A 27664-nucleotide genomic window follows, 5' to 3' on the forward strand; every position below is an offset into this window, starting at 1 on the left:
AATAATAATAATAATAATAATAATAAATATATATACATATAAAATTGGGTTTTATGCTTGAACACAGTCACCTATTTTCCGTCCTTTACAAAAAGGTTAAAGCTCTCTGAACATGGGAAGGCTGAACTCATGACCACCAACGGCAAAGTCTTGTTTTACCAGGCCGAGGAGGCCAGTGCTGTGCAGGGGGGCACAGGTGCTTCTCAGGTGCTACTTTCAGACACAGATACTCTCGGCTGACTCGCTGTGTCCTCCAAAGTTCCCCCAGCTCATGGTCAGACAGAAAATCTGCCACCTGACAACGAGACTGCCCTTCCAGTCACCAAGCAGAGCGACACTTGAGGTTTACGAGTTCCCGCAGCATTACCCAGGCCCCGGGCAGAGCCGCCCCGGGCAGAGCGGGCAGAGCCGCCGCGGGCAGAGCCGCCGCGGGCAGAGCCGCCCCGCCGGCCGCCGGGACCGTGCGCACCTGCCGCCTCGCACCTGCCTGAGCTCCCAGCAGCTGCAGTTCACCAACGGTTCGGTCGCAGCAGCGCGCACCGTGTGAGAACCGACAAGTTGCTCTTGTTTCCAGCTGCTTTGTCTCCGCACTGAGCAGGGACACCTGCGGGGCTGAGCCCCGCTCGCTCCCGGCCGGCGCTATCCCCGCTCCGACAAGAGCGACAGAACGAGCTCTTGCCCTAACACAGCCCTCACCTCCGCCTCGGCGGCGTTTTAACAACACAAACGCATTGGGAGCGTTTTATATGCCTTTCCCCTCTCAGCTTTTCTCCCTCCCTAAGGCGGGGTGGCTGCCCGGGGCGGCCGTTCCACCCGCGGCGCTGCGACTCCGTTTCCCGGCCTGCCCCGGCGGGGCGGGGCGGAGCGGGAAGGGGCGTGTGCAAGATGGCGGCGCTCGGCTCCGCGGCAGCGCAGGGGCGGCCGTGGCGCGCGGCGCGGGCGCTGTGGGGCTGGCGCGCGCGGCGGGGGCTCGGGCAGGACGCGGGGGCCGCGGCCGGTAGGTGATGGGGGGACGGGGGGGTCCCCGCCCGGGTTTGGAACCTGCGAGCGCTCGGCGTGCTGCGCGCCTGCGGTTCCCAGGGGCGGGAGGGGGCAGCTGTGCCACGCGGGGCCTTCGCGGCAGGGGGAGGGGGCGGCCGCTCTGCCCCCCGCTTCTCCTGCGGGCCCGTTAACGGCGTGTGACCCCCCCGAGCAGGGAGGGTGGCCCGGCCCGCCTTTGGCGATGAGGCCGTGCAGAACCTGCTGTACAGAATGACCGGGCTCAACCTGCAAAAGGTCTTCAGGCCGGTGAAGAAGCAGCTGAAGCCGCCCAAGTACAAGCTGATGACAGAAGCTCAGCTGGAAGAGGTGAGCTGCTCTGCTTCGGCTTCAAGTATTACCAAAACCTTTGTAATGCTCCATTTTTCTGCTTCATTTAGTGCTGCCGTTGAAAACATTTTGGTTTATTTTTGTTGTTTCGGGTCATTTCCTAAATTAGTGAAAATCAGTGTTTCTTCACTTTAAATAGTCAGTTCTATTTATCCAGTTGTTCCTGATTTTTATGGAATATAGAAAAAAACAGGATACTTTTTTTTTTTTTCCCCTCTCAAGCAAAAGGTTCTGTTTATTATTCCCTTAAAATTGTGTTAACTGCCTTTATCTGATGCTGAAGTTATAGCCCTGGGAATCCTTTCACTACTTGTTTTAGTTGTTGTCAGACTATGGTCCAGGATGGTGAAGGGGCCAGTTCTTCTGTAACCACAATCACAGCAATATACAAACTGTTTATTGTCCTTCATGCTCTGAGGGAGATTGACCAGAGAAAAATACCTGAAATAAACTTGGTGTTTGTAGTGGTATGTGTATATATTAGTTCTGTAACTTCTTCTAGCCATTTGCCCAAGTTACAATAGTGGTGTATTGTTCATGTGCAGTTCATCAGCCTGGAGATTTAATTAGTCTATTGCTTCTTCTCAACTGCAGAAAAAAAATAAATTAAAAATGTATCTCTAAATGAAAATATTTGACTCAAAATTGTATGCTAGCTTTCCAACAGGATGATTTTTTTTAAATTTTAAAATTAATCTACTGGGATTTTTTTAAGGCCACAAGAAAAGCCATTGAGGAAGCTAAAGAAAAACTAACCATGCACCCTGTTTTGAATGAACGCGAGCCAATTGATGATGTCTTAGCAGATGATAAAATCCTTGAAGGAACTGAAACTACAAAATATGTGTTTACAGATTTAACTTACTCCATTCCACATCGTGTAAGTAGCAATATATTAATTTAAGAGTTTTTAATTAATAATTTCAAAATAAGCTTTAGGTTTTAATAAAATTTAGTTATAGCAGTCTGCAAAAACGCTGATTAGTTTCAAATTCAGTTTGGTACCAGGCAATACAAGGACACGTATTGCTAAATGTTTGCTTCTAACTTATAATGATAAATAATTCCAGTGCTCAAAAGCAGATGAGGCTGGGAGAAAGATGGGGGGAGGGAGAGGAAACTGTGGGATAGGATATATCTATATATCTATATTATATATCTGTATATAGTTAATTATATATCTATATATCTTCTATACTTCCTAGAAGCTTTCCGTGGAATGGGATTACTGAGTACTGTGCGTAGTCCAAAAGATGGAGCTACTTCACAGTTGCAAAGATCTGGTGAAAAGTTGAGTAAATGATAAATGAATTCATGTGAAAGCTGTGAAGAAACAGTTGTCAAATGAAATTGCGGAGCATAAAGAAAACAACTAGATTTCTTTGTACTGTGAAACATCCAGGGTGTCTTAAGTACCAGTAATAAGAGGCTTGAAAAATCCTTAACAATAGTTATGATTCTATGAAATCTCCGTGGTACAAACATGTACGTAGTGATGATCCCGTGAAATGAATTGCCAAGTCTTACGTCTCTTACTCTGGGAGCTCTCCCCACAAACCTGCTGTTTTTTCTTCTGCCTCAGTGTATTGAAAACTTCCTCTTTCCTGTCTGCAGCCCTAGATCAAATAGGCTTGTGAACAAATCTGGGTATTGTTTAAATTGTGGTATTTTTTGTTTTGCACTTGCCCTTACTTGATTCTAGCATCTACCTCTGAAACAAAGTTAAAAAGACACTGGCATTCTTAATCAAGTGTGTATTATTAAATGTATAAAATCAGGCCAGGAGCAACCCTAACTCCTTTCTTTGGTACTAGTTATTATATCTGTCTCAAGTTCACAGAACTGTAGCTTTTAGTGTAGGCACATGCACAGTTATGTCATACAGTAAAATTAAGATGCAAATGTAGCACTTTATTAGCAGGTACCAAGGGAGAAATGATGAATTTAGTGCACAGCAACAATCAGACAGAAACTGCTTATTATTGTGGGTTTAGGTATAGAGGGACTTTGCTAAGTATTAACCTTTTTTATAATGGCTATAAAGAGAGAAGACTTTGGGAGATAATGGCTTATTTTATTTTATTTTATTTTATTTTATTTTTTACATTTTTTTCAGGAGCGTTTCATTGTAGTTAGAGAACCAAATGGCATATTACGTAAAGCAACCTGGGAGGAACGAGACAGAATGATACAGATATTCTTCCCAAAAGAAGGGCGCAGAGTTATCCCCCCAGTGATATTCAAGGATGAGCACCTTGTGGTAAGAGCTTCCTGGCTTTGAAAACTGACCATTTTTACTTGCTTATGCTCTCATAGTGAAACTGGCCTATTTAGACAGAGGAGCTCTGAAATGCCAGTCTGCTTGTATGTTTTAAGCTGCTTGAATTCTGTTTTGAACAGTTATCATTGTAACTTAAAATACTATAAAGCTCCAGGTTGGGACCAGGTAAATCCAGGCTAGGTGTAAATATTCTGTCATGCTGTAAGTTCAAATGTAATAGTTATGCATTAATGAAATGGTATGCTAATCTGAAAATATTAAGCGTGTTTCAGAAACAAAAATTGAGAAACACTGTATTAGTCTCATCAGGGCAGTTACTACACTGTTATCCATTTTGCCTTTTGACTAAGGGGATACTCACTGGAAGTTTTGCCCAGAACAGAAATACTGTGGCTGCTGTTTTTATTTTGGATAGTTGGAATGGTGTGATACAGAATCTACTCCTGAAATTTGCACTGTTGTTACAGACTGTGTTTCTATTTTGGATAGTTGGAATGGTGTGATACAGAATCTACTCCTGAAATTTGCACTGTTGTTACAGACTGTGTTTCAACAAGATCGTCATGAGGACATCCTTAACATGTGCATTGCGCAGTTTGAGCCAGATTCACCGGACTATATCAGAGTGAGTTCACTTTTCGCTTTTCTAATAATAGTATTAGTGAAGAACTTTAGAATTTGTTTTGTAAACATACATATTACTTGGTGATCAGAGTTGTTCATATTGATTACCTGTTATCCTCATGCTTTTTTTTTCCTTTCTCTTGAATCACTGAGAACATAACTTCTATTGGGTAATTTTTCAAGTACCTTTTCTTCAAAGTGAAATTTCACCTCTTTGCTTTAGGGTTTTTTTCTCCTTAAAGAATAGCTTACAACTTGAGAGCCGTGAAATGAAAGTTCAGAGGTTATGTCCCTGCCTCCCACATTTTCAGTACATAGCTAGTATTTACCTTGCTCTTAACATAAAGGTGTCCATGTGTAAGTGCTAAGAACTGGGTTATCCCAGTGTTACCCTGAATTACACCAAGTATAAAGCTTTAAGGTAGCTTGGTTCAGCCTGCGGCTTACTCCTGCACTTTACAGAGGTCTGAAAATGGATGAAAAACTCTAAAAGATAGGTAGAGAGGAGAAATTGTCATCAAACTCTATTTGTGTTAATGAAATGGAAACCTTTTCTGTGTATAGGTTCATCATCGGACATATGACGACATTGAGAAACATGCCAAATATGATCTGCTCCGTTCAACAAGACATTTTGGAGGAATGGTGTGGTATCTAGTAAACAGAAAGCAAACAGATGGCTTACTAATAGATATGATCAACAGAGACTTGTAAGTGGTGTTTGTCACTTACTAATTCTGCTTACATAAACAAATAGAAAACAAGTTACATTGTTTGAAAATAAAAACAGTGTTTCTCTAAGATTATAGAAGTTTTAATTTGCGTGAAATTTTAGGTTAGCTGTAACTTCTAGCCATATAGATGCTGAATGTAAGCACCAACCACAGTCCATGGAGATGCAGGGTATTAAGCTACTTTTTTGCACAAATTAGTCTTATAGTTCTTGGGTTTTTGTTTCCCCTGTAATTGTCATTGTAGTTCCAGCTCTGGGGTCTACTGATCTTAAAGCCTAACAATTTTATATTGCTGAGCTCAGTTTTGACTTAAGGTTGACACGATCTGGGTTTTAGACCAATTTCTAAGTAGCTTAGGAACATATAGATACTTTCATTTTAAATAAATGGATTTCCATAAGATATGCTCCTAAACTTAGTCAAAACTTCCTGAAGTAAACAGTATTTACTTGTTCAAAATGTCACTAAAGCTAAGAGAAATTTGTACAATTAGAACTCCAAGTTGCAGTGATGGTGGCACTCATTCCCTAGTGTTGAAGCTAGAAACTTCTAATATTACTTCTGTAAAACACGCTAGTTACTGCAGTTAGGGTCAGAAAGTCTCTCTTTGGCGTGGTTGTTCCAGTAAATACTTGTTATTGGGTAATTAATTGTATTTTAGAGAGAGATTGCAGCTTGATCACTGCTGAACCATACATCAGACTTAAGCTGCAGTATGGATAAGTTCATGTACCTTACTTGGTGCACATCGCTGTTTCCACGCTTCTGGGCTTCCTTCTTGTGCAGAGGTTGCCATTGCAATAGATGGTGGGATGCCCGTTCAGCTGTATCTACTGACTCTATGCTCAGTGAAAGCAGTTTATGAAACCACAAAGTACATTTTCTTTAAATAAGTATTTAGAGAAAGTAATTGCTACAAACAAACCTTTATTTGTTTAGGCTGGATGACGCTACATGTTTAGTCACATTGTATCATATGCTTTACCCTGAATGTCAATCTGCAAAAGAAGCTAAAGAAGGGAAGCTCCAAGGAGTTGATCTAATCAAGGTATGCTTTTCTACTCTTAACAGTACTGAACTAGAGAAGGCTTTTAGACAGCACAAGCCTATTTATTAGTCTGAATTTCTTTTTACCTTAAGAAGCAGTTATTTAACTAGAACTGTTACAGATACCAGGTTGGGTTTTTTTAAACTATGTATATTTGCACCAGGATTGCAGGTGTAGCTGGCTGATCTGCCACTGGAAACTGTAATCTCTTTATGCAACTATGATCTTAATTGTACATTAATCTCTCTCCTGCCATGTTTCAGGTATTTGTGAAAACTGAATCACAGAAAGAAGGCTACATACAACTGGCTCTCCAGGCTTACCAAGAAGCAATGGCTACTTCTACAGCTTCATGAAATAAAACTTATGATGAACTAGGGTTTAAGTCTGTTTATAAACACCCTCTGTACAGGATTCCACAATAAATACTTTGGACAACTGTTCTAGAAATTTTTTTACTAAAAATAAAAAATAATCATTGCAGCAGTTTGTTACTTTCAGAAATCCTGTAAATGAACTTAGAGCAGTCATCATCACTTTTGGTTTGACATAACAATATACCCTGAGTTTAATGACTTTACTGTTGCATGTGGAATCTTAAGAATTGCCCACAATTTAATTATTGAAGTAAGTATAGGGTCTGGATAGTTTCATTTAGTAAAGTGTAGAATACCACATCTGTCCCTTAAGCCATACTACCGTTCTGTTAGATTTTTTTTTTTTAAGCTAGAAGTGTTATGTGGAAGAGTAATTGAGCTACTGCTTGTTAGCAGATAGATGCTAAATAGCACAGTGGAGAAGTAACCATGTACCTAAGGGTATAGGCTAAGAAAAGTCAGTTGAAATACTAATCCTTGGCTACTATGCTCCTGTTTGGTTAAGAACAGCAAAATTACTACTAAGTTGAAAATCAATGAACAGAATTTTTAAAAGGGTTTATTGAATTACTTGATAAACGGAAACATTTTTTAGCATGTGCTGGAGCAAGCCTACACCTTGAATTTCAACATACTGGAAGCCGCTTCCTTTTGTACAGTTGCTGGGTCTGCCCTTCTTTCTACAAGTACATGGTCCACTTTCAGTATAAAAATCAAATTAACTTGGAGAGCATAGTCCACACAACTTCATTCCTTTGTTAGGAGTAAGTGATTTGGTCATTAAAAATATGTTCACTCATCTAAGATCTCTTCATCCAGATTGATATCTGTGGTATCAATATCTTCCAGGTCCAGGTTATCCAAGTCATCTTCTAAGTCCAGAAGTGTCTACAAAAATAAGAGACTAGATTATGGAGAGGCTAATATGGTAGATGTTGGCCAGCTTATGTGATGTATGACTGTATGATGTATTTACATATTCTGCAAAACACAGAGCTTAGGCAGTCAGGTGGAACAGCTGCTAAGATCAGCTGCAGAGAGAAGCTGCCTTCTTGGTAAGAAAGTGTCTCAGTTGCCACTTTTTCCCGTGTTCTGACAGATTTGGACTTCACCCTTCGTTCCTTTTAGGCCCACAAGGCTGCAGGAACTGGGCGATCTTACCCGGTACAGTTTCTGTGTACAGCAGGATGGGATCCATACACTGTACTGGTCCTAGGCTGGCTGGGGCTATTAACATAGAGAGGGACATTTTCCAGTAGCATAGTTAAATCACATTGTTAGTTGAAGTCTTTAGCCTAAAATGAATTTAGTGCTTGTACTAGATTCCTCCTCTTCATAAAATATATTTCAGTACCTTTTGATCTCTTGTTGGAATTGGATCAGAATTCTGCAAAACTGTCTTCATCACTTCTGGTTTAGCAGAGGGAACTGGTTCTTCAGCCTTCTTCTAATGAAAAAGAGATTCCTTGAAGTTCTTCTGAATTTAAATTCTTTCAACAAAGGCAAGTAAACAAGAACAGGCCTATCATTCCCCTCTCCCCGTGGTTCTCTTTCAAAGTTTCCCTCAGTAATTCTTGAGTCACATCTTTGCAGCCAGTAAGTGTTCTAGTTCTCACACCACTGGAGACTGTTTCCCATCCAGTTTATTTAAAGCAGGTTGATGGAACTGGTACAATGAAAACAACCTTCAGAAAGTATCGGTTAATTTCAAATACTGAAGTGCTGTTAGAAAGGAAGTGATTCTCAAGGTCTGCAGCAGGAAAGAGATGAGGTTACTTGAGACTGTCACAGAATTTTAGCAAAAATGATACATCTTAGCACTGGTGCTGGTCTTTGTGTTCAATACCCTATAATGGTTTAACACCTTTCTCTCTTCACTGCTGTACAGGCTTTATTGTCAGTTAATAACATCACTGAAGGAATACTACTATTCTATTGAGCATAATTAGATAAATTATATAATTATATATAATTATCTCCTACAAAGCTTCCCAACTTTTAAGGACTTCTATGCAATCATGAACAGAATGCAAAGATATGCTTTTAACAGAGGTCTTGTTTTCACCTTCTAATATAAGCCAGTTCTAATATGTTTTAGATAACTTTTACAATGCTATTTCTGTATTGTCTTTAACAAATTTGCACAAAAGTTTGATTTTGCTTAAATGATACTTGCTTTGATACACAAGAAGCAAATAGTCACTAAAGCTACTGGGAAGCAAGCTAACTTCTCTGAACTGCCAATGAGCTTTTGCAGTGGATCTTCTCCAAGGAAAAAAATACAGGGACAGAAAGGAGCCTTGTGACTTTCTGTCTCTCCCTCAGTTTCCACTGCAGTTCTTTCAGAAGTTCACAGCCTCAAAAGGCTGTGCAAACACCACTGTCTTTAAGAAACTCTCATATTCTGATTTTCATGTCCAAGTGTACAGTGTATTTGATACGAGCAAAAATCAGAAGTTGTCACCTTCTGCTTAAGCTCTGAAAAGCATTTTTGAAGTGTTTGTTTCAAACATAAGGTATAAGCATACACATCAAATCATACCTTCTGCATAATACTTGGACAACAACTGAGATGGTAAAAAAAAAAAAATCAGTTTGAGTTACTTCAGATATTGATTAAGATGTATTTTCAAAAAATTGAGCAGGATTCCTAGTCAGTTCATTATTTAACAGTCTTATGTCATAACCATGCCAAAAACCAAATAATATAAAGCATTGTTAATTGCCATAATACATGTTAGTTTCCAGGTTCCAACTACTCTGCTTTCAGGAAACTTGCAGCAGTTGAGGTAGTGTTTGTATGTGCAGCTTGAAAAAAGAAACAATTTCACAGTCAAGAAGCCAGCAGTAGTTACAAAATCAGATTAAGAAGAGTCTGAGGCAAAAGAACATGAAACTCAGCTGCAGTGCTTACAGTCAAGCCAGTAAGAGCAATAATTTTTCCGTTATTGGTGAACTGTTCTCCAAGGTAGATGTTACTGTACAAAGTTGCCCCCTTCTTAGAATTCATCATATAGTAGAAACACTGACCTGAGGTGCCACTACTCCAGTAGGCTCAAAGCCTTTTGCTTCTTCAAGTATGTTTCTTTCTTCATTTGGCTAAAAGATAAAAAAAAAAAAATCAGAACCCACAAAATGTACACTCATGGAATGTTTAAGCAGCTGCACTGAAGTGCTTAAAGCTGATTTTACACAGCACCAAATGTTTTTTCTTTTAGAGAAAAGAATTCCCACTTCTTACTTACAGTGACAAGGGGGTATTCCCTGGCTGGCCGCAGGTCAGTAAGACTTTGTTTAACATACTCTTCAGCAACAAAAGCTTCCTTCAATCCAGGGAAAAGATTTTCATATTCTGTAGGATCAGCAAGGGACTCAGCAGCTTTTTGATTGACTTTAGAGAGATTCTCCCGCCACAGTTTAACAACCCTGGAGATGCAAACCATGTTTGTTATATACAGCTACTTTTGACAACACTACTCATGCTCTACATGTGCTTTCAAGTTACCTTGACACTTGGCTTGGCAAATATGTCCGTGCAAGAAAAGCAGCTTCGGGGAGACGTCCAGTTTTAATCAGGAGTTCCAAACATGAATCAAGCCTAAAATATTTTAAAATGTGATTTTAACCAGTAAGTTTAATAAAGATAAATATTTTTATTAGCTTATCTGTTTATTTTATGACATTAAAGTGCTTTCAATTTCAGATTTTAAAAGTAGCAGCCACCATAAAATAGAATCAACCTTTCTGACAAGGTAATATATTTCTTCAATAAGTTTTAAGTTAGCTGTAGTTAGCCATCTGAAGAACCTGAGGTTCTTTGCACTTGTCAAAGCACAACAGAACAATCTGAATCTCTTGCTACTTACTTTCCCTGCAGGAAGTAGCTCATAAATGCAACGTTGTTCTTGCCATCTTTTTCTGCTCCTTCAGCTAACTTATTCACCATGTTAGCATTTCCTGAAGCTGTCGCCAGGAGCAGCAGTCCCCCGTAGTCTTGTGCATGGTGGAGACACTCCTGGGCCAAGCCAAACTGGCATTTACTAATGGCAAGCTCAGCAAGTTGCTTCCATTTCTGTTCTGACTAATGGTACAAAAAGGAGAGAGGGAGGGAAATAAATAAAACATCACCACCAAACCAAAGCAAGAAACAAATGACACCTCATTTTTGAACAGCATTTAAAGATTTTTCAGAGCATTCAATACAAAAAGGTAGGTATACTTGTGAAGGTACTGTATCCCATTGCTACACTTGTCTTCCCTTTGACATACTAGGATTACTGCAGCTCCTTGGCATGACAGAGTGTTACATGCAGATCATTACACACCTATATACCATTACATAAAACAGTTTTTCACTAAACAAAGGAGGTGGAAATGACTTTGGAAATTTAGACAGCAACAGTCTCTTAAAGAAAGCTCCCAAGTTAATCTTCGCCGTATAAGAAAGATATTTGTGTCTGTAACTAAGTTAACATCCTTTATCACTAACTTCATTGTTTTACAATGGGAACAACAGGATCAATTCTCTGAACAGTGGCTGTGGGACAAATCACTGCCTGTCAGACTTCCCAGTGCATCAGCCTAAGTTTGCCAAGGCTGGAATGAAGGCCCAGAAGGTCAGTCCTGCCATTCCTCCTCTCTCTGTTCAATACTGGAGATTAAGACTTGATTCTTGGTTCAAGATTTGCAGTCTCCGGGAGTTCCTGTAGCTTTCTGAGCACACAATATTTTTTCTATCCCCATCCAACAGCTTAGACTCCTTTGAATTACAGGCAGAAGAGCTTCATCAAGGAAGCTGGAGGGCTATATGCAGCGTTTACAGAGCTGTACTGCATCCACACATGCCATTATATTCCCTTACAGGGCCTCTTAGATTCATGCTAATACTCAGAATTAGTATGAATCACCAAAAATATTTACCTCTGCTTCCACTGCAAGCTGATATGCTATTTTTAATTCGCCAAGTTGAAGAGCAAGTTCAAAACGATGCTCTGGATCTGTAGATACTGCAAGAGCTTGTTGTTTGAAGCCCTAAAATAAAAATCTGAAAGTCAGACTGGTCTGTCAGGTTGAACAGCACCCTAAACATTCTAACAAAAGCACTCTAAACAGAAGGATAGAGTATTCTCAGATAAATGTGGATGATTAACAAGAGTTGATGCTTACAGATAAAATAGTCTAGTTTTGTTCAACAGATTCAATTAGAAATGTGAATAAACTGACTTAAGCTTTTTTATAACAAAAAAAGTAGTTTTCTTGCCTGTTTTTCAAGAAAATGCGCAACTCTCGTTCTCTGTTCTTTTGGAATCGTGGGAAGAACTTTATCAGCCATACCGAAATCTCTTCTCATCACCGCAGTTTGATATTCAAGCACTGAGACCAGCAAAGAGTAGCTAACAATGTTCAGCTCCTTATCACCCAAATAAAGTCGGTTGTCCTTTGGGATATACCCCAAAAGATACATTGTCCTGAAACAAAATAAAGAATATTCCTCTTTAATAGATCCACTACTAGTCTATAAATAAGCCGAACAGAATACTCATATGAAAAATTCTACTTTTACTGTATGTACACTTCCAGATAGCACCGTTTATTCCCTCCAAGATTACATTACTGCCTCAGAATATACATTAGCATAATATGTAAGGAAAAGTAGTAATGTATGGCAAGGTGACAAGGCTCACCTTGTCCTAACTTTGTCAAAAACACCTTTAACACTTGCTTACAACCCAGTGCAGCAACTTACCTGTCTAAATGGGCAATAGTGACAATTTCTCCTCCAACATAGTAGTTGAGTCTGTTCACGGAACTGGTGTAAATAAAGCAGTCGCCCACCCACAAGCCTGTTTTCACAATCTCCTGAATCTCACCAAGAACCTGCAAATTAAGTTCAATTTAATCAGATATATTAAAAGGGACTTTTAGATAGCAGTAAGACTATTGCATTTTCAAATTAAACCTAATATTCTATACTTAAGTAAATAGTTGGGCAAGTTGCAAGAGAGTTAGGATACAGATTGGAAGTACTTAAATAATGCTTTTAGTTTTATAAAAATGCTGTCATGAATGAAATGTCTACCTTAATACTTAACCAGTTACAAATCTGGGAAACAGGCACAAAACTAAGTGTTAAAAAAGATAACCAAAGACAACCTTCCTGTGAAATTTTTGTTTCTGACATTTCAAAGGATGTTTTACTTGGTTTCTAATTTCAGCAACATTTGAAAATTTGAAAACTGCAGAAAACATTTAGGCTATGTAAACATACTACCCTAGTTTGCGCTTTAAAAACAATCTCTGTAACTCTGAGAGAATAGTATTAATAAACAGATGTCTGAAGAGAAACTCAGGCATCAAGGTCTGTCATACTGGGATTCAAACAGGGATGCTCTCCCCAGGGAACCCAAATAAAATTATGAACAGTATTCCTGAGGCAGATGTATGTTGTGTGGTACTCAGTGTTCTGGAAACTAAAATTTAATAGGACTATGGTAAGGACTAAATTTGCTATACTCTGGGAATACTTGCTTCAATGAGCTCTAGTCCTATTCCATTTTTTGAACAGAAGGTACCTCAAAAGCATCTTCAATTCCATCTTCAGTGACACCTTCATGTGTTTCTTGGGCTGCTGCAACTTTTTCTGACAGGTATTTCAGAATGAAGAATGACTCTTCTGTAGCAATGCAGACAAGCTCACCCGAGTCAGACCAGAAAATCTGTATCATCAAAATCAATAATGACACTGTCTTAGAGACCTCATGGTAAGAAAGGAGGATGTAGAAATTAAAGTTAGAACATGCTATCTCTAACAGCAGCTTTAGGACCTGAGAAGCCAACACATACAGGGATTTTTTTGCCCTTCTACTACGAGACTGGAATAAACTTAAGAAGTTATTACATTATGATTGACAGCTTGGCTTCATTAAAGGAAATCAGCAGTCTAGCAAAAAAACCAAAATCAGTAAACGCGGACAGTAAAGTATCTTCAGTCGCATCTTGAAACTTACATGTTTGGGCTGAATCTCAATTCTGCGAATCAGTTCTGTGTTTTCCCAATCATAGAATGCCAAACCATTAACAGATCTGACCCCCAATAGGAAGCCACCATAGATGCCTGCAAGAAAATAAAGGTGGAAGAAATCCACAGTGTGCAAAAAAAATGTGCCAACATATCTGTTTTAAAAGTAAATACTTACCTTCTGCTCCAAAATCAGGCTTGAATGATTTCTTCTCTTTGAAATTTTTAAATATCTTTACAACGCTGTTGCTCTCCCTGATTGCGTATCTAGAGATTGTATTGTAAAATAAAAAAGCTTAAAAAATTATTTGGCTTCCAAAGTAGGAAATTACTAAGATCATAAGCTTCTACAAAATAACTGCATTTAATTTACCTTCAAAAATTAGCAGAGTGCTACAAATGGAAAATTTTAAAGCAGTTATTGAAAGTTTTTATTATCCACACAGGCCAATTTAATGTTTGTACAGCCTGAAAAGTAGCAGCAGCAAATTCAAATTAATACAAAGGAAAAAATCTGCAACACTTACTCTGAAGAATCATGTGCCCAAGCAAACTCCTGAGCAGAACCAAAGCTCTTGTTTCGCAAAGCCATGGCTGTGTAGATAATGTATTCACCATCACCACACACTACTACAAACCTAGAGAAGGAGAAAGATGCATTTGTCAGACATCTGTGTTCAGTTCAACAGGCATGACCAAGGAGACAAATTAACCAAAAAGTTAGAGGCCCCTAGCCCAATCTAATAACTGCAAATGCAGATAGAATAAAAGAGCTTCATATATTCCAAAAATGTCCCTGGACTTTCCTCTGCACCATGTTGCTACCTGCTTGCTATTCTGTCTTCCTTCTGGACAATACTGAGCAACTATTGTATTTTACCTTGTATCCCTTTACCTGTTGTTTTAATTTAGCTTATCTGTCAACAACAAACAATCCAGGGGAAGTGATAAAATGATGTGGTTTGCTGCTATTACCTTATACAATTTGTTCGCATACTTCTTCCACTACCTAGAACGTCTAACTTGTCTGTTTAAGCAGCTCTTACAGGTGCAGATCATCTATTACTCTGACTTCACAGTGCCTTGCTCTGATACACCTGTTCACTCAGCCACCATCACACATGCAACTCAATTGTTTTCACTCAAAAAGTTTTCCAGTATTTAAAAAAGAGAGAAATCAGAAGCACTTGAGTATTTTGTGCTAAAAATCTATTACCGTCCATTAGGGTTGTGCTGAATTGTCTGAGGATAGATTTCGCAGCTTCCCATATCCTTCACAGCCAGCGGCAATCTTTCTCCATCTTTGATTTCAGCATCTCCCATAGCTTTTAAGTTAGCCTGTTGGACTTCTGAATGTTTAGCCCAAATAATTTTTCCATTTGCATCCATGGACATGGCAGGTTCTTCACGACCAAGCTAGGAAGTGTAGCATAAGATTTTAGCAGATGGAGAAAATACATTCCTGATTTTCTCTGCAGTTGAACACATCTAGTGAAATACCCTGGTTCTGTCTAAAAATGCCAATTAAAAAGCCAGTTTTTCAGTATTTTACATATTATCACAGAACCAGAAATCAGTTGCTCTGTACAGATAGTGATGAATCGCAATTTCCCATTTCAAATCATTAATTGTACCTTAACAATAATGCTGCCTTCATCATATCCCAAAGCCACATTATTGGATCCTCTTAAACTGGCCACACACCATACTCTCTCCATACCGTAGTTGAGGGTACTTTCCAGGCGGTAAGTGCTTGAATGCCAAATGCGCACAGTTCCTAGAGGAAAGAAACTCATGCCTTTTATCTCTTCTCTCAATGCAAGGGCACAAAGTGTGTAGCCACACCACAAAAAGAGTTCTCCCGTAAGTTCATCCCCTGTCCTTTATATATGAGAAAGTGGGAAATTACCATCTTCTGAGCCTGTGATAATGATAGGCAATTCAGGATGGAAGCTGACACACGACACATTTTGAGCATGTCCTTCCAGTGTTTGCACACATGTTTTATTCTGCAAAACAGAGTCAGGAGTACAGGTACAGATAATAAACACAATGCTACAATTTTTACACTCCTTTCTTAAAAAAGTGTCCCCCCCCAATCCATATTTCTCTAGATTTCTTCCAGTACCATTTGTTTCCAAGTTGCTCCAACAACAGCATTAGACATTAAAAACTATGTTTGTATTGAGTTAATTTATACTTCCTAGAGGAAAATATTTATTTCCCTTGACACAGTTGTTTTCCTCTATTTTTGGATGGGTTTCTGCCTAGAAGATACGCTTTCTCACTGCTATGCAGCACAACAGATTAAAGCAAGATAGAAAGCAACAGATTAAAGCAAGACAGAAAGCAGAGTTCACTGAAAAGAAAAAAAAAAAGCAGAGCAAAACATTTATCTGAATCTAATTACAGGTGAAGACAGATCCAATATTGTCTTTGTTAAGAACATTCATTCATACAGATGTGAAAGAAAAGTCTACTCTGAGAAAACTGAGATTAGGCTATGTAGCTGATGCATACAGCTGTACCTGGTGGCAAAATTTCAAGCACTGCTATTTATTAGTCATTACTGCAGCACAGACAAATTAACAGCACTAGCTTTAACTCTGAGCTTGGATTTACTCTAAGACAACGTGATTTAACAACCAGAAAGTATCATCTAACAAATTTTATCTGCCCCTTCTGGCTATTTATACACAGGAAGCTCTAGGTTTCTGCAACACAACTGGATTCTTGGATTCAATCTGTCTTTCCTGCAGAGCATTCAAACAAGTCACCTCACAACACCTGCAAACTGTCAAGCAGAGGCACATGCAGGTGTTTGCATATACACGTGTGCTTCTGTAAATGTGCACAGGATGAAAAAGGAAAAAAAATCCATAAGCAAAAGGAAGGAAAGAGCTGATATATGAACAATATTTACATTTGAAAACAGAAGAGAAGCACCTTAATCCACAAAAAAGTCCAAAAAGCAGGTTACAAGAAAAAAACCTAATACTAATAAAAGAAATCTTCTGTCAAATTTAATTCCACTAATTAACTTTAAGGTTATTTAAATTCACAGCAGATTTTCTCAAGGGTTAAAGTATTTCTTTTTAATGAAAAACATGTCATTAAATATTTCCCCCCAGCTACCTTCTTTCCAAGGAAAAATGAGAAATATCTATGGGTGTATTGAAATCCCTTCCCTCTTTTTCTATTTCTTCACTAAAGGTTTTGCTATGGCAATCTGCACAAAAGTTTATGAGGAGTTCAGCACATACCTGGTAATCCCAGATCTTAACCAACCGGTCATCTGCACCTGAAATGAGATACGGCTTGTCTCCCCCGCTGTAATAGTCAATGCAGTTTACTCCTTTCTCATGGCCTTCCAAAGTAAAGTTGGGTGATGAAGAGCCAAGCTGCCACACCTTCCCAGAAGAAAAAACAACAACACACATCCAACCGCTTGTAGTTATCAGGCTTTTCCATCCAAGTCAATCTTGCCAAAAAGATTAAGTACTCAGAAGTAATTAACAATTCCAAAGATACGGAATTCCACAGACACAGTTGTTTTCTCAGGTTCAGAACACTGTTTATCAAACCACCAATCCTCCCTCCAACAAATAAACAGAAATAACATGACAAGTTGTACATGCTGTGCTCACATCTCAATGGAATTGGTTTCTTCTAACTTGTTTGTTTGTTTGTTTTTAGGGACATAACACCATATAAGACACTGTTTGTAAGAAGTAGTATCTGTTTATGAAATTAACTAATAGACCTAGAAAAAGTTATCCACTATTTGTGCATGCACCAGTTGCTCCCAACTCTATCCTGAATTTTGTTCATTTTTCTTTTCTTTTTTTCCAGTTACATTAAATGAATGACAAATCGCATGCTAAGCAAGGACTCAAAATTAATCAAGTTAAGTTGTAGATATACTGCTATTTTTGCATGATCATTACATCAAATCAACATTTATATGCACCTAATCTCAACCTCTGAGGATATATTAAATCAAAACCGGCTTTTTACAGCCAACATACTGAAAATTTATAGGGAATGTGAGGAATTCTCACTGTTCAGATAGCTGTAAATCTATAGTTCCAGATATTTAGTAATAGTTCCATAGCAAATGAGACTAATCAGCATCTACCATGAGAAGGATGAAGACACCTTTGGAAGCAATTCAATACATAGACAGCCAAGGACATGAAAACAATGGGATAAATGCCTTTACTAATTTACTTTTAAATGTACGCAAAGGCTTTACCCACTATATATATATATATATATACATACACACACACACAAGGTTTCAGTTAAACAAAACTACTTATTGACGGTATAACCGTTACCCCTCCCCAATGTTTATGTGTAATCCACACGGAAATGCAACACAAAGTTTAGAGAGCCACATTTCAGTGAAGAGAGGTGACAAGTAATCTCGTAAATTTACTGAATTACTTAGCAAGTAAATAGTAACTTGACCAACGTTCAGGTCTATGTTCAATAAGAATTCTATTATTGCACCTGCTTTTAAGAATTCTGACCCATTTTCCACAAAGCATTATTGGTTTGTGTACTGTGTCTGATAATTGTTTAATGACTTAAAAAAAGAACCCAAAATACAGTTTCTGTACCTTTATTGTCCTATCCAAGGAGGCACTAGCAAACTGGTTATTGTCTTTTGGGTTTATAACAATCTGCATGACATAATGGGTATGTCCTTCAAACACCTGAGAGCAAGACCATTTTTTATCCCAGTCCCAGAGTTTAATGAGCATGTCATCTGAAAAAGAAAACCAAACAAATCAAGTTTCAGTTAGTTTAATATATTCTGATACCTACCTTCTTAAACTGCATAATCCTTAATAACTTCAAGTTAAAGGCTCACTCATCTCTCCCCCCTTGAAAGGAGGCACTGCTAACACTCAATATATTTTCCATCTGTAAGATTACGGGTCCTTCCTTGCAGAAGGACTATAGAGAGTACAAGTTTCTCAAGAAGATTGTCCAGTAAAATGGTGATAAAACTAAGTAAGAAATACACCTGTCTTAAAGAGGGAGATTAAAAATGTATCTTAAGGTACTGAATTATTAATCTTAAAATACTGAACAGATATGAAGGAAATGGACTCACGTTTTCTCCTGCAGCACCTACTCTGATGAGCACCAAGGAACAGGCAGCAGATAAAACCAAGCTGCCCTCCTAGTATCTTTATTTCAGGTATAAGTGTATCAGCTTCAATAGCAAAACACAAAAATATAGGGTGCTTCTGAGTCACAAGGCCCTCTGCATTCTTGCAGAGCTCTGCCTGCACTAGTAAGGTTTCCGAGAATGAAAAGGACCAAGGAGCACAATCAAATTGTTCTTGAGCAAGATCTGTTGGGATACTGTGATCTTCCAATCCCAAGTAATATACATTGCTTCAGACACTGGAGAACTCAGTAGTATTTGGGGAAACAAAATAAATGAAAGTATCTGTTGCTTCAAGCCCAATTGCCACTAGAAAACATACTCCCTACTGTTATGCCACTTTTTTTAAAAAACAGAACTTGAGTGTGGCAAACTCTCAAATAACAGCTAAATTGCACATATATGAACGTTTCCTCCGGCAGATACTAAGCAACAAGGTTCTTTGGTCTTCTGTGACAAGAATGTAAGCTACTATATTTTAAATTTTAAGTACAGTTGATATTCCATTAAAAAAACATGAATGCATCTGGCAAAGAAATAACATGAAGTTACAACTGTCATGTTGGCAACTAGCTCAAGGATTCCTGTTTCAGCAGAAAAAGAAAAAACACATGCAATGTCTCACTAGACAGAAACCTAAAAATAGCTGGTTAATAAATATAAAAATATACCAAAGAACTCTTACCGCTGCTTGTCAGTATGAAAGGCTGCGTGGGATGCACAGCAATACAACGAATGTAATCTGAATGTGCTTCAAACATGTGAACCCTTTCCAAGGTGTTATAATTAAAGACTCTAATTTGCATGTCATCCTATGAAAGGGAAGAAAAGTCACTATTAAAATAGGATTCTCTGTATAATGCACCTTATATTCAATGTAGGGTAGCCAGAGAAAACATTCCAGCATTAAAGAGCCTCTAACAACACAACGTTAAAAAAACCCCATTTTCTGTACATTGCTAATGATACAAATTATACTTTGACTCAAAAGTCTATAAATTACCTAATCCTATTCCAAGGCATTTATGAAATGTAAAAAAACCTTCAACTAAAATTTCATTTTTAAAATATGTACTTAAAATAGTGTTTTAAAATTAAGGAAAGTGCAAAAATATTTTAAAATTATTACTGCTTCATATGAAAATGAAAAGCAACAAAAATGCTAATGCTGTGGGGCCAGGAGAAAAGTTGTAGCTCTAAGGCAAGTAGAAAGGTGATTTCAACTTTATTTTTTAAAACTGATTTTTTTTTTCAGGGTGGAGTGTGGGGGCAGATATTTTTATTTCAGATGCAGTATTATTAGAAGCAGTATTCCCAAACTTTTTTAAAAAAGAAAACTGAAGAACTATCTGACAAGCAACAAAAAAAATCAGCTAAAGCTTTCAGAAGTGACCATGATTCACAAGGCCATTAGAATAAACAAAACATTGTGAAAAACTCTACGCTCCTTATTTTATCCAAAGCATTTCGCTTTTCTCTTTCACACACAGGCCTGTTTAAGCAGAAACACCTACAGAAAACACCCTTCAGAATGTCAGATAAGGACAAGTATGTTCTTTTGAGAGCAGCCTGTCAGCATAATGAGCATGGAGCACACAGAATAAGTAATGACTAATGTCACATTTTCCTTGTTACTGTTTAAGACTCAGCTCTGTTGCTGAAAGCAGCTGTCTTGCCCTTTCCTTGCCATTTCTTGCTACTGCATTGCAGCCTCCCTAGGGAAAGGTAGGACAAGCACAGCTGCACACTGAATCAGATCAAGGAACAGATCCAGGTGAAATTAAGTTGATGAAAATAAAAATGGAGACTAACTTTCATCAGTTACTAATCCAGTTCCCTGCAGGTGTTTGAACTCTTGTGCTGTCAAAGAACGAAACAGTGCTAATTTATGAGCATCTGAAGTAACTGGGTCACAAGAGCATGAGAATTAAATGACAAGAAATTTTCTGCTCTGTGTATAAGGGGAAAAAAAAAAAGTGACAAAAAATTTTAAGCAGTGCCTCAATTTAGACCAAAAGAATTCATTCCATCAAAAAAAAGCAATGTGACCAAGATAAGACTTAAACTATTCCTCTCAAACTATTCTCATTGAATAAAAGCAAAGTATTTTTCTAGAGGTAAAACTTCAAAAAACTTATTTTTAATATAGCCAAGAACAAAAATATAGCGTAACTTCTAAGTCATTTTACCTAGAATAGTCAATGGTTTCACCTTAGTCCAAGTAGCGTTACAAGTATTTAGTCAAAACTGGGTGCTGAGTGTGTTCCAGGTGACAATAAAAGTTGAATCTAGATCTAGCTTGTGCTACATGCAGAAGTAGCCAACATACTATATTACTCTCCTTTGAAATGAAAAGTTTAAGTTTCTTAGCTTCCTTAAAGGTAAAAATTTCTGTGAAACTACAGTGAAATATTCCTTTCTATTCTACAAATTCATATCAAATCATATTACTAGTTGATGTACAAAGGAAAAGCATGAAAATAAACTAGAGAAAGTACTACTGTATATGGAAATCACAAGATGATGACAGCTTACAGCTCCTGTAACAACCCAGTTCTTTCTTGCCACAAATTTGGCAGCTCTCACTGGCAGGTCGCACACTTCAAAAGTCTTCACCAGAGTCTGAAAAGAAAAATAATAAGTTTATAGCACTGAAAATATCCATTTTGAAATCAGCTCTGTATCTTAACAGTGTCCAGTATGTTGCCTTTGGCAATGCTCCAAGAATTCTACAGCAGTCCATGTACACTTTTTAAAAGGAACATACCTGTCCAGGAAGGGAGATACTTGCCTGCTCTGTTCTTTTAACATCATCTTTATGTTCTCCCTTCATTCTTAACCCAACTCCACCTTCAAGTATTTTTGAAGGTGCTGCCCAATTTCAGCTACACTTGATAGATAGTTCCTATAACCTTTACAAATACAGATGTCAGGTACAAGACAGAGGCAACTAATCTGCCAGAAGGAAGAGTTTGTAAGGAATCCACAAAGGAGATAACTGTTGAAAATTAAATTTATAGGCAATGAAACACCATTGAAGACACAGCTAAAGATATTCCTTGTCTAATATTATAGTGACTTCTGTAATAAGACAGGAATAATACAGTCAGTTAGCGGCAGTAATTTAAGATTCTTCTTGTGCACCTAGTATTGAAAAATTTAATTTATACATCTGTCAGTAACGAAGATTTCATAATAAAAAACGAAGTCATCACCTGTGTTTCATGGTTCCAAACACACACACTGCCATTGTAAAGGCTAGCCAACATCCATGGTTCTGTGGGATGCAAGTCTACACTCTTCACCCGGTCAGACCGAGCTGTTAGTTTCCGCTTGATATCAAGTCGGAGAGGCTAAAGAGGAAAAGAATTGAGAGTAACAAGTCACTCAACATAAAACTGGCACAAAAATATGATGGAAGAAGGAAAGCTGAAGTTAAACCTTAAAATAAAAGGAGGCAATCCTGCTTTTCAGGCAGACAGAAGACTACTACTCTTTTCTATCCACCTGCTTATCTGTTTTTGTAGGGTTTCTTGAAACACCACATCACCACCAATGGCAATGGGTCCATTTAATTTACTTTCGTGAAATGTTTTCATACCAGAAAATATATCTCCAGAACAGCAAAAGAAAAGCTGCACTGCACATCTTCCTGGTGTCCCTGAAATACTAAATCAAAGCAAATGTTTCTAATACAAATGATAAACAATCAATCTTCCTGCTACTTCACCTGAGAAAAAACAGGTGGAAAAGCCAGTTATCACACCAGAACACAACAACAGTTGCCCATTATCAATTTATTTCTATTCACAATTCCAACTTTAAGTAGTAGAATGAAACACTGTGTTGTAAAAACTGCAGGGGAAGAAAGTTTGTGACTTCCCTTAAAAAGAAGGCCTTGATTTTCCACTCTCATCACTAGCAATGTAAAGCCAGATTATTTTTAAAAGTATGAAGCATAGCAAAGTGATTTTCTAAAATATTTGAGGCATTATAGATTCTTTAGATGCACAAAGCCAGTTTAGCTCACTTAATGCTGCTGACATTTAATGTTAGAGAACTGAATGGATAATATCTGAACAAAGAATGCTGTGTGTGTTCAGCAGCAGAAACACACTAATAAAACCTGCAATTCAATATGTTAAACGCTGCAAGGAGAAAAAGATGCCTAGCTATCATGTAGTGCCCATAACCTATGGACGTGACATCTGACAGTAGAGAATGAACTTATGATTTATTTCTACTGCCACCAATGCTAGAAAAGTAAGCAAGATTGTTACATGTGATTCTGAGCTTATCCTTGGAACTGCTCTTATCTACTGCCACTAAGGACCCCACTATGGCTGATCTACGAGGTTAACTGCACCGTATTCAAAACACTTGGACAACTGATAGGTCCGTTTGATAAATCCTACGGGGGTAGGACAGGACCCGGCCGGGCCGGCTGCTCAGCCCCGGCTCCGCGGGGCCTCTCGCTCTTCATTCCCGTCTAGCTCCGTCGTTTCGCTGGCGGCGCCAGCCACAGCAGCAGCTGCGTGGTGCCAGGCTGGGCTATCTCACCGCGGCCACGCAAAAACACCTCAGCGTGGATCCTCAAGCCTCCCGCACCGGGGCCGGCCCCGCGGCACCCACCGGGGCAGCCTCCAACCCTACCCGCACGGGCCGCCGCATCCCCGCCCCGCCGCACTCCTCGGGCAGCCGGCCTGGCTCGACATCGGCCCCGGGCTCCCCGCGGCCCCGCACTCACCATGGCCCCGCGGAACGGCTGAGGTGTCCGTAGCCTGCTCCCACTCCCACCTTCCGACGTGGAACTTCCGCACCCTCCGTTCTCGCGAGAGCCGCGCTGTATTCCCCGCCCCCCTTCCCCCGGGCGTCGCGAGAGCGAGGCGGCCCCGCAGGCTGACGGGATATGTAGTCGGAAGTGTCTGGGCTGAGCGTCGCGGGGCAGGCTGGGAGTTGTAGTTGCCGCGAGCAGGACCACGCGCCCCGTCAGCTCCGCGTGGCTGGAGCGGCGGTAACGGCCGCTGCGCGCGCGGCGGCAGTTGCAACGCGGCACGCGCGGCGGCAGTTGCAACGCGGCACGCGCGGCGGCAGTTGCAACGCGGCACGCGCGGCGGCAGTTGCAACGCGGCACGCGCGGCGGCAGTTGCAACGCGGCACGCGCGGCGGCAGTTGCAACGCGGCACGCGCGGCGGCAGTTGCAACGCGGCACGCGCTGTGCCTGTGGCAGCCGTTGAGCACCCCTTGCCGCGCGGGGAGGCGCTGATTGTGGCGGTGATTGTGGCGATGGTGGCTGCAGAGCTGCCGTGCTCCGCCCAGGGGACTCAGGGAAGAGAAGGGTCCCTTGGTCTCAGTGTGCGTCATGGCAACATGGGTGAGAGGGGACAGATCCCCCGGGGTGAGCAGGACCCTGCAGGGAGCCCCTGCAAGGAGCCCGCTTGCTCCTCACTCAGTAAGGAAGATGTGAAGCTGGTCAGTCCTGCAGATGTGAAAGGTTATATGACACCTTTCTCCTCTTTTCGTCAGCTAAAGCAACAGATATTGCAGCTCTGAGCAGCATCCAGCAGTAAAGTCGTGGGGAATGTGAGGTTTTGGGGAGCACCAAAACACAAGGAGCCACTGCTGAGTAAATGGCTCCTAGCACTGATGCCAGATTGAAGTTCCATCTTTAATTAAAAATTGCAACTCCCACATTTCACTGTACAGAGGAGAGGAATAACACAGATGATATCTATATTCATTGGGATTCAGTTAAAGAAAATAACTCCTTTTGATTCAAGTGTTCACCTGGGGATTAGGAGCCCTGCGTGCTCTATCCTGCAACATGGTAAGAAGGATTACATTGCCCCGGAGTGTTTACAGTTCGAAGGACATAAACAAACAAAAGGGTGACAGAAACATTCCTTCAACTCTTGTTAATTTCACTCCAAAGGAGCAAGGACAGAAAAGACAGATACTTAAAATCTGAAGAACACAATCCTGATGAAAATAAGTGAGATGTTCCTGAAGCAATAAGCCAGCACAATGTTGTCAGTTGTTATGGGTGAGTTCAGACTTTCAGCTTTCTTTAAGGTTTTGTTTTCACTTTCATTTCACTATATTAATGATTGTAGAAAAATGCTTAAAGCATAGGAATACAGAATTTCAGGATGTAGAATCTGGATAAGCGTGCTTAAAAGTAATGATTTGACTAAGATTTACAACTTTTGAGTCTAATTTGTGATTTTTAGACAGCTAAGGTTGAACATTGAAAGAACACGTAGAACACTGAAGGAAGAGATGTAGAGGATGGATACCTATATTAGAGAACACAGGTATTGAGGGACGAACAGCACACATTGTATATCTTTCCTTGAAAAACTCAACAAGGTTTTGTCCACAGGGACATGAGGGTATTACAGCAGAATCAAAGACAGAAAGAAAGGTAAGTGAAAGATGAAGGAATAGAGCTTGTTAGTCAAGAAAATAACAGCAGGAAAAGGAAGAAGTTAGTTTGCTGTTAGCTTATCCTGGGAAGTTGTAATCATAGAAAAACTAAAATACAAGAAAGCGGCAAAGGGTATAAGCTAAGGCTGACTCTATGGAGGAGAGAAACAATGAAATAAAACAATGAAATTAAGACTAAGAAATAGCCCCCAGAGCTGTTAGATGCAAGGATACCAGTTCTGAGTCAAAAAAACCCATGATACACAAATTACTGGAAATGTAATGGGTATACAGAGGAAATATTATTATGTATTTGTTATCCTTAAGTATTTCTTTCTTATATATCCTATACTAGCCACTGTGTCACCGGGGGTTATATACAAAGCAGCTGGAACTGTGGGGAGTCTCTAAGAAGACCTTGAATAAAAACATCAAAGAAGAGCAAAATCTCTACTTTGTGTTCTTTTATGTGAGCCAACAACTATTCTTATGCTTATTTACTGAAAGATATCTTGGGGGTAAAAAAACCCAACACAATGTTTTCCTGTGGAGTAGTGGAACACAGGGAACTTTGTTTTTTGTGGGCACTGCCCTGTTCTGCAGTTCCTCATCACCCCTTTCGTACCTGTGTCTGCTTGGCTACACTGTACCAGTTGCTGCAGCTTATCTGGAGCAACATAGATGTCTGCTGAGCATTTGGATATTGCCTCCTGAGCTTGAAAAACATCTAGTATTTTCTTTACCTTGGAGGAAGGGCACAAACCTGATTTTGTCTGTCTCCTGTTACTTTTGTGGCTGCTTGATATCATAGACAGGGAGGGGGGGGCAGAGAATGATGTAGGGAAATTTTGAGAAATTATGAGTAGAGTGCAATCACAGGCCTTGCTTCCTTAAGAAACCAGAATAAAGCTGTACAGAATATTTACAATGTGGTGTCTGGTACCGTTCTACAATTGTCTTTTTGCTAGAAACATGAACAGCATTTCTGTAAAGTGCGGGAATGAGTGTGCAATGAAGTGTAAAGGACCTTGTAATATAGTGTTTCAGGACACCTTTCCTGTAGGTGCAAAGCTACTTTTAAATCTCTTGCAAGTCCTCAACACGAAGCATTAAAAATGACGTTTTTATTACAAAAAAAAAAAAAAAAAAAGGTACTTTAAATAACTGACCAGCTAAGTGCTGCAGTTGGACTGCAGTTCTATAATAGAGGAATTCTAAACATTTTTATTTGTGGTGATTTAGTTAGAAACACAGCATCTGTAATGGGATTGCAACAAGAGATATAACAGTTGTAAGGAGGAAGCAACTATGGTACTGTTCCAGCCTACTGGTAATTTCTTCTTTACAAGGCTCTTGCTTGGGATAGCCAATTCAGTTGACCTTACTTTTCTGAGATTTCGGTTCCTTTTGGCTAGGAAATTATTGACAGGTTTTGAATGTGCATGGCAATAAATTTTTTCTGGAAGAAGGATAGAGAATTTTAAGACCAAAAAATAGTATAATATCATTCTTCCAAATAAAAAGGTTAAAATAGTTTGGGATACCAGTTACAAGCACCTATAGTTTATCTTCAGGGTATCAAATGAATTTTAACAAAGCAGGGGAAGGCTAACAATAAAACACCAGTCCACTTTTTTTTTTTTTCTCTTGGGTAAAGACCAGAGGTTTAGAAATAAGAGCCATGTCCATATGGCTCATTCTATATGCTTCAAATATTTTATTCTGGCAAAAATCTATCAGATGTTCTTAGCTAGATCCATACCTGGTATATTAAATATAGTGTGAACTGCTGCTTGTTGCAGTAGGCAGCTCAGTCCTGAGGGTCCAATATTTCTTTACCTTGATTGTTCTACTGAGGACACCACCACTGCTATGTAAATTGCTTCTCCAGACTTCTCCCATTGCTTATCTTCTTTATGGGGATATGTAGAACCTCCCATGACCACTGCAGTCACTTTGAGGCTCAGTTTACCAGTATTTCTGAGCTTGACTAACTTTATCTTGAGGTAGTATTATGAATAGCTTACTAATTCCCTAAATATTCTGTGAGTTGTCTTGTAACCTGAATTACTATATTGTCATCATTAGATCCTTTCTTTTAGAACATACAGAGGCTTTTATACATTTAGATCAAATGCATAGTATTGCAAAGTGTGTATTTCATATACAAAATTATTGTGAAGAGCTGTTAATTGCCAGGAGTTAATACTTGCAGTGCAGTGAAGTAAAACTCATTGCAGCCTTAACTTGGAAGGTGGTAAAGACTGATGGGACACAGTGGGTTTAAAGAAAAGGTGTTATTAACATGTAGGTGGCAGAGCTGTGAGACAAACCCCACTGTAAATCTGAATGAAAAGCTCCCTTGAAACTACAGTATTTCAGTTTGTTGCGGATAAGTGATACAGCAGTGTTGTGGAACACAGTTTATCTCTTTCAGTCTGAGATGCCCAGCCTTTGTCTCCTCTCACTCTCCTGGAAACAGACTAGCCCTGGATACAACCCTGACTCTTATACAGAGCTCAGAGTATTAAACTCAATAGGATAATGAGGAATTAAAATGCCAGTAAAGAAATCGGAACTTGTAGCAGAACTGTCAAAACCATAGA

At 39.4% G+C, this 27664-nt stretch overlaps 2 protein-coding genes across 3 annotated transcripts; one reads left to right on the forward strand and one right to left on the reverse strand.

Moving 5' to 3' along the window:
• Nucleotides 1-874: 874 nt before the first annotated feature.
• On the forward strand, nucleotides 875-6458 carry MRPS22 (mitochondrial ribosomal protein S22). The gene is made up of 8 exons (XM_080349663.1): nucleotides 875-997; nucleotides 1196-1347; nucleotides 2084-2248; nucleotides 3485-3628; nucleotides 4191-4274; nucleotides 4838-4983; nucleotides 5947-6055; nucleotides 6319-6458. The coding sequence occupies exons 1-8, from the start codon at nucleotides 886-888 to the stop codon at nucleotides 6409-6411; spliced, it is 1005 nt and encodes a 334-aa protein (XP_080205789.1). The 5' UTR covers nucleotides 875-885; the 3' UTR covers nucleotides 6412-6458.
• A 724-nt stretch (nucleotides 6459-7182) lies between these two features.
• On the reverse strand, nucleotides 7183-23484 carry COPB2 (COPI coat complex subunit beta 2). Of its 2 annotated transcripts, none has more exons than XM_080349662.1 (22): nucleotides 23380-23484; nucleotides 21848-21985; nucleotides 21168-21254; nucleotides 19318-19444; nucleotides 18076-18224; nucleotides 16714-16860; nucleotides 15360-15459; nucleotides 15085-15227; nucleotides 14667-14866; nucleotides 13978-14088; nucleotides 13629-13717; nucleotides 13440-13546; nucleotides 13005-13148; nucleotides 12179-12309; nucleotides 11693-11900; nucleotides 11353-11463; nucleotides 10299-10513; nucleotides 9938-10030; nucleotides 9678-9858; nucleotides 9463-9531; nucleotides 7787-7876; nucleotides 7183-7320 (listed from the first exon to the last, which is right to left on the reverse strand). In XM_080349662.1, exons 1-22 carry the CDS (start codon nucleotides 23380-23382, stop codon nucleotides 7225-7227), a joined length of 2739 nt encoding a protein of 912 aa, XP_080205788.1. In that variant the 5' UTR covers nucleotides 23383-23484; the 3' UTR covers nucleotides 7183-7224. The 2 variants fall into 2 exon arrangements, with proteins under 2 accessions (XP_080205788.1, XP_080205787.1); XM_080349661.1 differs by having other exon boundaries at nucleotides 7787-7879.
• Nucleotides 23485-27664: the final 4180 nt, after the last annotated feature.

The sequence above is a fragment of the Nesoenas mayeri genome, assembly GCF_963082525.1.
Source record: "Nesoenas mayeri genome assembly, chromosome: 9".
In the NCBI taxonomy this organism is placed as follows: domain Eukaryota; kingdom Metazoa; phylum Chordata; class Aves; order Columbiformes; family Columbidae; genus Nesoenas; species Nesoenas mayeri.

Bases quoted from the DNA above. Each gene is read 5' to 3' on its own strand.
- MRPS22 (XM_080349663.1), top strand. From the start codon at position 886: ATGGCGGCGCTCGGCTCCGCGGCAGCGCAGGGGCGGCCGTGGCGCGCG. The intron at 1,348-2,083 runs GTGAGCTGCTCT...GATTTTTTTAAG, and splicing joins CAGAAGCTCAGCTGGAAGAG to GCCACAAGAAAAGCCATTGA. The intron at 4,984-5,946 runs GTAAGTGGTGTT...TTATTTGTTTAG, and splicing joins GATATGATCAACAGAGACTT to GCTGGATGACGCTACATGTT.
- COPB2 (XM_080349661.1), bottom strand. The intron at 19,445-21,167 runs GTAAGCTGTCAT...TCCCTTTCATAG, and splicing joins ACTGGGTTGTTACAGGAGCT to GATGACATGCAAATTAGAGT. The intron at 12,310-13,004 runs GTACCTTCTGTT...CTTAATTTGCAG, and splicing joins GAATTGAAGATGCTTTTGAG to GTTCTTGGTGAGATTCAGGA.